This window comes from Gobio gobio (assembly GCF_949357685.1).
Source record: "Gobio gobio genome assembly, chromosome: 1".
NCBI classification, from domain to species: Eukaryota; Metazoa; Chordata; class Actinopteri; order Cypriniformes; family Gobionidae; genus Gobio; species Gobio gobio.
In genome coordinates, this window is record NC_137097.1 from 2,958,275 (window position 1) to 2,967,995 (window position 9,721).

The window sequence follows — 9,721 nt, forward strand, 5'->3', positions numbered from 1 at the left end:
GGGACTCAAAATGTAACAGAAATGTACCTCTCTGATATACTTTTCTTTCTTTATAGAATAGAATAAAGTCACTTCTGTACTAAATGTAGTATCAGCATGTTTTGGAGAAGTGCTTTGTTGATAGTTAGTTAAGATGTTCCGACCTTGATGGAAACTGGTATTCTCTGGAGTATTGTGTGTGTGCGTTGTATGATTTGTGCAGATCCAGTATTGGATATGGGCCTTCCTGCAGGCGATGCCAGACCTATAGACGCTTTTCTGTGACCTCCGAGGTCACTGGAGACTAATCGGGGCCTGGGCGACATCAAGTCTACGCATTTTTAGAGATATATGCTCCTATCTGTCTACGTGTGGAAAGTTGCTTACGTTGCATGTTGTTAGAACCAATCAGAATCATTCCACATGGCAGTAATGACGTGTCTAGACCTTGAAAACAGTATAACTGTTCAGAAAATTGTATGTACGTTAGACGGAGGCGGGGAGACTGTTAGAGGGAGCGCGGCCTACGAACTCCTCTTGAGCTGGCTTCTGCTGAAACTGCAAACTATTCTTCAGTAAAATTTTCTTTAATTAATCTGACTCCTGGTCTTCATTTTTCACTACTGGTCCTGGGTCCTAAGCTGTTACCCCAACAAGTTTTACATGGGGAGGTGGGGTTAAAGTAATTTTACCTCAGGACGTCTGTAATATTAATGGACAATTCGCACGGGATAAGACATCTCAGTAAAACTAGCAGAAGTGGGAGGGATAACTCGCTTTACGCACCACCGTAACCTCCTTGTCGTCATGTGCGTATGACGTTGCTTCCTGTTTTCACGTGAGAAAACACACGTGTGTGTGTGTCTAATATATATATATATATATATATATATCCATCCATCCATCCATCTTCTTCCGCTTTATCCAGGGCCGGGTCGCGGGGGCAGCAGTCTAAGCAGAGATGCCCAGACTTCCCTCTCCCTAGACACTTCCTCTAGCTCTGCCGGGGGTACACCGAGGCGTTCCCAGGCCAGCCGGAGGACATAGTCCCTCCAGCATGTCCTAGGTCTTCCCCGGGGCCTTCAGGAGGCGTTCAGGAGGCATCCGGAACAGATGCCCGAGCCACCTCAGCTGACCCCTCTCGATGTGGAGGAGCAGCGGCTCTACTCCGAGTTCCTCCCGAGTGACTGAGCTCCTCACCCTATCTCTAAGGGAGCGCCCAGCCACCCTACGGAGAAAGCTCATGACCATAGGTGAGAGTAGGAACGTATATATATATATATATAACAGTTAGGTCCAGTCTAACGATTCTGTTTGGATTGTGTTGGTAATAGACACATACCTAGAGCTAAAAGAAGTGTTGTGCCTCTAATAAGTGCTTTTGGTCTTCTTTTTGCTTTAAATGGTATGTGGAAAATACTGGAGGTTTGCCACAAAGTTGTGCCGCCACTACCATCACGTGCTGCGCGTAGGGCACCAAGTGCTCCGGGGAGCACCACAAGAAAATGCTCTCTCTACCCTCCCGCAGGTCAGCTCTGCAAAATTGGGCTTTAGAATACTCTACTCCTACCCTAACTTGTATTGTTCTTTCAAGAAGAAAATCCCTAAATCCAATTAAGTTGAGTCAGAGTTTTGGTCTGCTGCATCCAGCAATTCTCTCAAAGCAATGACAGCAATGTGTGGAGCAGATGATGGGTTAATGGTAAATTTGTTGTCGCTAACAGAGTGGCTTCGTAACCTGAACGACGTTGTGCTGTCATGTGTTGTGTATTAAGATTGTGTAAAATTGCGTTTACCTGGTGTGAGGTGTGCAATGTCAATGGATATGACAGAACTGTTTTTTCAGCACCCCTTACCATCAGAGCAGCAGCAGCCACTGCTCGGAGGCATGTAGGCAGACCTTGTGCAACATTGTCTAAAGTTTTGGATAAATAAGAAACTGGACGATAACTTGTACCATGTTCCTGGGCCAGTATCCCCGCCGCAATGCCCCCGCTCTCATGCACATACAGATGAAAATTCTTTTTGTAGTTCGGAAGGCCCAAAGCCGGTGCTGACATGATAGCTTGTTTTAATACCTTAAAGGCCACATCCATTTCATCAGTCCACTTGATTGTTTGTTTTGGTGAAGCTTTGGTGTCAATTGCTTGTCTCAGAGTCTTGTCATACAAAGAACAGTCTGGTATCCAAGCCCTGCAATACTTTATCAGTCCCAGAAAGCTCTGCATTTGTTTGATTGTGTCTGGTTTAGTAAATCTCTTTACCAGCTCCACTCTGTCTGGAGAGATTCTCTTTTGTCCTTCAGAGATAACGTGTCCCAGATAGGAGACTTGTGGTTCCACCCATTGTAGTTTCTTTCTCAAGACTTTAAACCCCGCCTCTGCCAACACATTGCAGACAATAATGGAGGCCTGCTCACAGGCCTCTGCCGTCGTGGCAGAGATGAGAAGGTCATCAGCCTACTGTAGTAAGCACGTAGTCAGTGGTGGGAGATTAATGGTGCTGAGGGTTTTGTGCACGATCGCAGAGAACACTGCTAGCGAGTCAACGTAGCCCTGAGGAAGACGTGTCCATGTTAGTTGTTTTTGTTTGTATGTAAACGAAAACAGTGGCTGCACCTCTCTGGATAGCGGTATTCTGAAAAACATAAATCAATTACGCTATAGAACTTGTGTGTAGGTGGTATTGAGTTTATTATAGTTACCACATCTGGTACCACTGGAGAAAGTGGTATGATCAAATCATTGATCTTTCTCAAATCTTGTGTCAGTCGCCAGCTTTGACCATCTGCTTTTAGGACAGGATTAATAGGTGTGTTATATGGCGAATGTATATCTATGATAATGCCTTGTTTCAATAGATTATCTATTACAGGTTCAATACCCTTCTCTTTCTCTGGAGAGAGAGGGTATTGTTTACATAGACTGGTGTTTTTGTTTTTAGCAACGCAGTGTACGGTTTAACATTGATAAAACCTGCTTCATCCTTGTGCTTAGCCCATAGTTTTGGATTCACCCGTCTTAGTGGCGCTATCTCTCCCTCCCCCTCCACTTCACTCGCCATGTAATCAACATGAAGAGGGTGAGGCTCAGTGGACATCAGCACAGAAGGGAAGAAGAGAGACACGTTAGTTTCAGTAAACACAATTTCCATCCCCAATTTGTGCATTATATCCCTTCCGAGCAAGTTCAGAGGTGACTGGAATAATAGTAAAATTGTGCATTAAATGTTGACCATCACTTGTGACCACAGGCAAAGGATGTGTCACTGGGCAGGAGATCGGAACCCCATCTATACCCACGGAGCGTGTAATTCTTGCTGAAACTGGGCCCTCGTATATTAAACCAGAAATAGAGGAACAACTAGCACCAGTATCAATAAGAAAACAATATTTCTTCCCATCTACACTCAATTCCAAATTTGGCAAATAAATTTTGTTGTTATCATATTTTACAGTGAGCATAGATGTATTTGGGGTTCTATCACTCCGTAGGCCTCCCTATTGGGGAGTCCATTCTGTTTGATATTGGTTGTCAGTCGACTTCTCCTTTTTTTCTGCCCCTCCCCTTCTCTTTCTCTCCTCATCATATCTCCGTTTTCTACAATCTCTTAACCAGTGGCCCATTTTTCCACAATAGTGACACTTCCCTGGCCTGTGCCCACCCCCTTCTCTCTGTACTGCTGTTGTCAGCATGAATGCAGGTTCAGTTTTAACCGTCACCCCGCTGCTATCTGAAAATCCTCCAGCAGCATCTAATTCCCTCACTCGTGCACACAATTCTTCCACAGACAACTCAGTAATTCTTGAGGTGGTTACTCTTATCAGCTGGGCCTGTGTTGGATTCATGTTGTTCAAACATCTGTTAATAAACAGTATGATATGATCTTGTGTGGTTGGCAGTTTAGAGTCGTCCTGCCACGCTTTTTTGAATCTATTTACGAAAGCTGCGGCTGATTCTTACGGCTCCTGTTTAGTGTTCGCAGCATATGAAATGTCTCTTTTAGAAATCACCTTTCTTTCTAACATTTTTTGCAGCTCCTCATAAAAAGTCTCTAAATGCTCTTCCTCTTCCCAAAGCAGCTTATTAGGATTATCTGCGGTACCTTTACAAGTCATTTTATCGTTTTCTGTTCTCAGAGAAGGACACCCGTCAATTATATCTGTCTCTGTCACGTCCTCCCCCAGAGTTCTGAGTAATATTACTTTAAAATCTGGACCTGTCAATTGTGCATATCGTGTATGACTTTTTAGGATCTGGACATATTTCACCGGATGAGAGGGAGAAGGCAGATTGTTACATATACTTTCAATATCCCTCGCCTTAGCGGGGCGTATGGAAATTTGATTTCCCCTTCTCACAAACATAAATGCAGGCTCTGTTTTCTGTTCATCAGCTGTGGCCCCCCCTGCTACACACAGTTCAGTCTCACTCTCTACTCCGTCTCTACTCTCTGTTAGGGTGTGGTATAGTTTTGTTTCAGGGATGGATTGTTTCAATTCTTCTAATTTAGGAACATTATGTTTAGGAACATTATGTTTAGGAACATTATGTTTAGGAACATTATGTTGGTAAGTGCTCGATTTGAATTCTACCGCCGGGACATGTGTCACCACAGCTGACTTGTATTCTACTGGTGTGACATGGGGTATTACCGCTGGCTGGTATAGGGGTGACTGGTTTTTCTTTTTTGAGTTCGGCCTCTCTGGACCCTTATCCCAGTATTTTTTCATTTCTTTCCATTTATTGTATGCCTCTTTCATGTACTTATAATTCCATTCTGGATTTCCCCATCCCCCATGAATCATCGAATCTGCACTATCCATATCCCCTGGATTAAAAGAACCATCTTCAGGGCAATGATCCAATTGTATTTTTCCCTGAGTCCACCCTTTCAAATTTGATAAATACAGTTCGGTCCAGTATCCGCAACTATTTCTAAACATCCAGTCTCGGGGTGTTTCCCCTTGTTCTGGTCTTGATATTTTTTGACCCATCCTTCACTTAATCAATTGTGATTTGATTATTTTGTCAGTTTACCACACCACATCACAGGGGTCTCTTTATCAATTTGTCAAATATTTGGTGTCAATCAAATCAGTTTGTCAATTATTAATTGTCTAAACGGAATATTCCCATCAACACTTGTTTGACCGTCAGAGCGGATCTACACGGTCCTTCCTCCTACTGGAGGGCTATCTCAGAATGTTTTACCTGTCAGAGCAGATCTAAACGGGTCTTCCTCGCACTGGAGGGAGTACTCAAAAAATATTTGTCAGGTAACTGTGCATTTAAACATTACCCTTACAGACAAATCTTCCTGGACAGGAACACCAGGGCTATCTCTACCTTCTATGAGATCAATCAATCAATCAATCCTACCACCACAGGAAATCATACAAAGATAACTTACCTGTGATGGAGGATGACTTCTCAGCAGTCCTGTGTTTCTTGGGAATATCCCGGACTGAGCCCCCAGCTGTTAGAATCTAACTTTTAGGTAGACTATCAATATATCAATATTCTCAATCATCAGTCGATGTCCACCCCCGTGATGTGTGGCAGCAGCTGCAGCGCAAGATCTTGGGAGAATGCTCAAGGAACCACAGACACAGTGCAGTACTATAACATTCTCAAATTTATTAAGGAAGAAAGGTCATATATAAAGGTGTAAGTGAAACATGTATGTGCGCAAAATGTGTGTATGTGTATCTTAATGTTTTGTCTGGGATGTCTGGGTGTGTGCGAATGTGTCCAAGGACTACTGAATGTATTGTCTGATTGTGCACACGTACCATGGCAGAAAAGTCAGTGTTATACAAGGAAAGTTAGAAAGTGAAGCCCAAGAAATAAGAAAATATTAACAATGGCCACTTTAAATAATTTATGATTTAGTGCTTCACTTTTAGGAAAATAGCTAAGGCTGTTTTTTAAGGGATAGTACCTTTCAAATAAGAGCAAGCAAATGCATATTGGTTATCTGGGAGCCGGGCTGAATGAATAATCACTGTTATTGCACTCCCGACACTAAGTATCGGACCCTCAGTCACTCTCCAGATACCAAATACAAAAGAATATGATTATTAATATGATTATTTTCAGTCTAATATTGCGATCTATAGACCATTCCAATACTCGTCTTAATCATCCCTTGCAAAATTCTCAAAATACATGGCCCCAGACATATCATCAGTAAAATAATCAGTATAGCAGGAAACAACATATTCAAATACGTCACCCAACTAGAGAACCAGTTTCTCATCTCTTTACCCCAGTCGTATGCAACGGGCGGATCCACAATTATGGTTTTCATGTGGTTTACCAAATCGTGAATATTGTTGTAGCGATCTGGAATTAAGAAGCAGCATGATAGATTCAGCATTTTACACACTCCCCCTGCTTTGGCTGTTAGAAGGTCTAAATTCAGTCTGTTCTGAATTACAGCACTTCTTATTGCTCTCATTTCGTCATTTATCAGAGTGATTGAATCAGCAGTGTCATTCTTCATTTGTTCTATCATCCAGGCCAGTCCATTTACTTTTTGGAGTGCAGCTACCACTCCCCCGAAGGGGAACATAAGATGAATCCCTGGAGCTACTATTCCTGGATAGCAACATCCACTCCAAGAGAAGTCCTTTGGGAAGGTGGTAACTCCTTTACCACCGCACACCCAGTACAACGATGTTTTGTGTGTTGTATAAAGTTCACTAAACGGGCAGTACCCAGAGACGTTCATCTCTCTAATTGAACATTTCAGTCCATTTCTAGTTTGCGTATACAAATATTAGCAAAACGATCCAAAAAGTCCTGTGTAGTCAGTGCTGGTGAAATGTGCAAATGTTTAAAAAAAAGGCCGTTGTCTCCTGCAAAACAATCCAAAAAGTCCTGTGTAGTCAGTGCTGGTGAAGCCTGAATAGAAATAGAATAGGGCATATTTTAGAATAATTTCAGAAATGTTTTAGATATTCAATATAGATGAAATACAAACAAACAAAATTGACATTACTGAATACATTCTACTAACCGGTTGTATTCTGCAACACAGTCTGGATAGTCAGTGCTGTTCGTGCCAAACAGCATAGCAGTCGCGCTTTGGCAGAAAGCACAGTGCCACAGAACATGCCTTACAAAAAACCGGGGTTTTTTGGGAACAAACCCTGCACTGGCGCCTTCCTTTGGTGCTGTCTGTAGCAAAGTTCCCTGGTAAGTGGCGAGTCTCATCTTTGTGGGAGGGAGGGGGTGAAGGAACATCAGCACGCACCAACACAGCAAGTTCCTCAACGAGTTGTTCTCTGAATTGCTTCTGTGTCAGTGGCTTCTGATTCTTCATACCAGCCATTTGACGGTGGAGTATAAAAGCATTTGCAATGGCTATGTCCACAAAGTGGAAGAAGAAGGTACGATACCACTTTCTGGTTTTGTGTGCGCTTGTGTAGTAGCCAGTGAGTGCATCAGAGACATCTACTCCACCCATGAACCTGAATAGAAATAGAATAGGTCATATTTTAGAATATTTTCATAAATGTTCTTGATATTCAATATAGATGAAATGTAAACAAACAAAAATTACATTACTGAAAATATTCTACAAACCTGTTGTATTCTGCAAAACAGTCTGGAACAGGTACATCCAAGGTTTCCCACTGTCCATTTCCACCTTTCACTTTCCTCTGCACAACATTCCCTCCGGTGCCTCTGTGAATGGTGGAGCACATCTGTACAGCTCTTTTTGGAAGCTTGTTCATGGCAGTTTTAGGGTATCCTATCCTGTTGGACCGAATAGTCCCGCACGCCCAGATGTTTTTTTTCAGGAGATCTGTAAACAGCGCTGGACTGGTGTAGAAGTTGTCAACAAACAGTTTGTAGCCTGTTCCCAACATCTTCTCATCAACCAGTGCCATGACAGACTCATAACTTAGTCCTTTGTTTTGTGGGATGGGAGCTGCAGGTGATTTACCCTCATAGATAAAAAAGTCCCATGTGTATGCAAATAATGAGTCAGCAAGCACGAACAGTTTATATCCCCACTTTGTTGGCTTGGCCTTCATATATTGCTTTAGTCCATTCCTCGCTTTTGTTGCCACCATCCTCTCCTCAATTGCAATGTTCTGGAAAGGATGGAAAAAGTTCTTGCATGCATCTCTCAGTTCTTGATACATTGGCTTTAGCTTACAGAGACGGTCATAGGCAGCTGTTCCTCTTTTGGTGTTGTTTTCAGCATCCACCTTGGGATCACTGAGATGCAGAGCAGAGGAGATGGAAAAAAATTTCCTTGAAGACATAACTTCGGCAGGAAAGGGTGTGCGGAAAATTTTGTGTTTCCTCCAGTAATCAGTCAGTGAAGGCCTTTTCATCTCTCCCATGTATATTATAAGTGACATATAGGCATATATGTCATTCAAAGAAATATCTTGCCACTGTTTTTGGTCCTTTTGATGCATCGCTCCATAGGCATTTGTGTTTTTGACAATGGTCTGCAGCAATGAAGTGGATATGAAGAGCTGGAACAACTGCAACACTGTGTATGATGCTGTGAGGATCAGCTGTGGGCCTGGTGTTCGAAAGGGTCTGAAGACTGCAGGCGGGGGTGTAATGTCCTCGTCAGTTGAACAGTTCCACTTTACTGTAGGGGTGCTTGGGGACACAGCGGGTGTGGACTTGGTTTTTCTGACCCTCTTTTTGCCTCTCCCTTTTACTGGCCGATTCAGGTCTACAGGTGCAGATCTTGAAGAATCTGAAAGCTTTCTTCTTTTTTCTGCTGGTTGGCTGGTGCTTGGCTGCCATTCCTCATCCGAAGACTCAACCTGATGCCTGTAGAATGGCAAGGAAAGGAAAGAGAATTAGCACTGCATTAGCACTTTCTGTAAAGCTGCTTTGAAACAATGTGTATTGTGAAAAGCGCTATACAAATAAATTTGAATTGAATTGAATTAATACTTCTGTATAGTTTGCCCATTCAATCAACAATCACACCGTCATCATTCACTCTAATTACAGGCCATCCCATGAACAATGAAACTGATGGGCAGTCGGTTAGACAGCATTCATATTGACGGCCACCTATACATTCTCACACAGCCCAAGCATCAATCTAACGGCCGGCTATACAGTGAGCATTCATATTGACGGCCACCTATACATTCTCACAAAGCCCAAGCATCAATCTAACGGCCGGCTATACAGTGAGCATTCATATTGACGGCCACCTGTACATTCTCACAAAGCCCAAACATCAATCTAATGGCCGGCTATACAGTGAGCATTCATATTGACGGCGGCCCATACATTCGCACACAGTCCTACAATCAATCTAATGGCCGGTGATACAGTGAGCATTCATATTGATGGCCAGACATAAAATCAACAATCACACACATGGGGGAAAATTATATATAATTTTTCCCCATGTGTGCTAGGAAAAATGCAAAATATCAGCATATGGATAATGCATACTGGTATATTGCATTTTTTCTAGCACACAGAAAAAATAAAATAAATACATTCTCACACACATTCTCAATATACATAAACAACTACACATAGCAACTCACCGGTATATTATTGGATCAGCTCCGTCAACAAGCATATCACCGTCATCGCTGTCTTCACTCTCCTCAATGTTTTCCACGTCGCTGCTTCGAGTGAGCTCAAATAAAACATCCTCAGCAGAAAAAAACTTCTTTTGACGATCCATTTGATAATAAATTCCGCCCAGTAAGTAAACAGTTACTGCAAATGACAGG

General features: G+C 42.6%; 1 protein-coding gene across 1 annotated transcript; it reads right to left on the minus strand.

Annotated features, from left to right (window-relative positions):
• Positions 1 to 5,598: 5,598 nt before the first annotated feature.
• LOC307123768 (piggyBac transposable element-derived protein 4-like) lies at positions 5,599 to 7,904 on the minus strand. The gene is made up of 3 exons (XM_079812472.1): positions 7,572 to 7,904; positions 7,003 to 7,456; positions 5,599 to 6,887 (listed from the first exon to the last, which is right to left on the minus strand). The coding sequence occupies exons 1-2, from the start codon at positions 7,877 to 7,879 to the stop codon at positions 7,033 to 7,035; spliced, it is 732 nt and encodes a 243-aa protein (XP_079668598.1). The 5' UTR covers positions 7,880 to 7,904; the 3' UTR covers positions 5,599 to 6,887; positions 7,003 to 7,032.
• Positions 7,905 to 9,721: the final 1,817 nt, after the last annotated feature.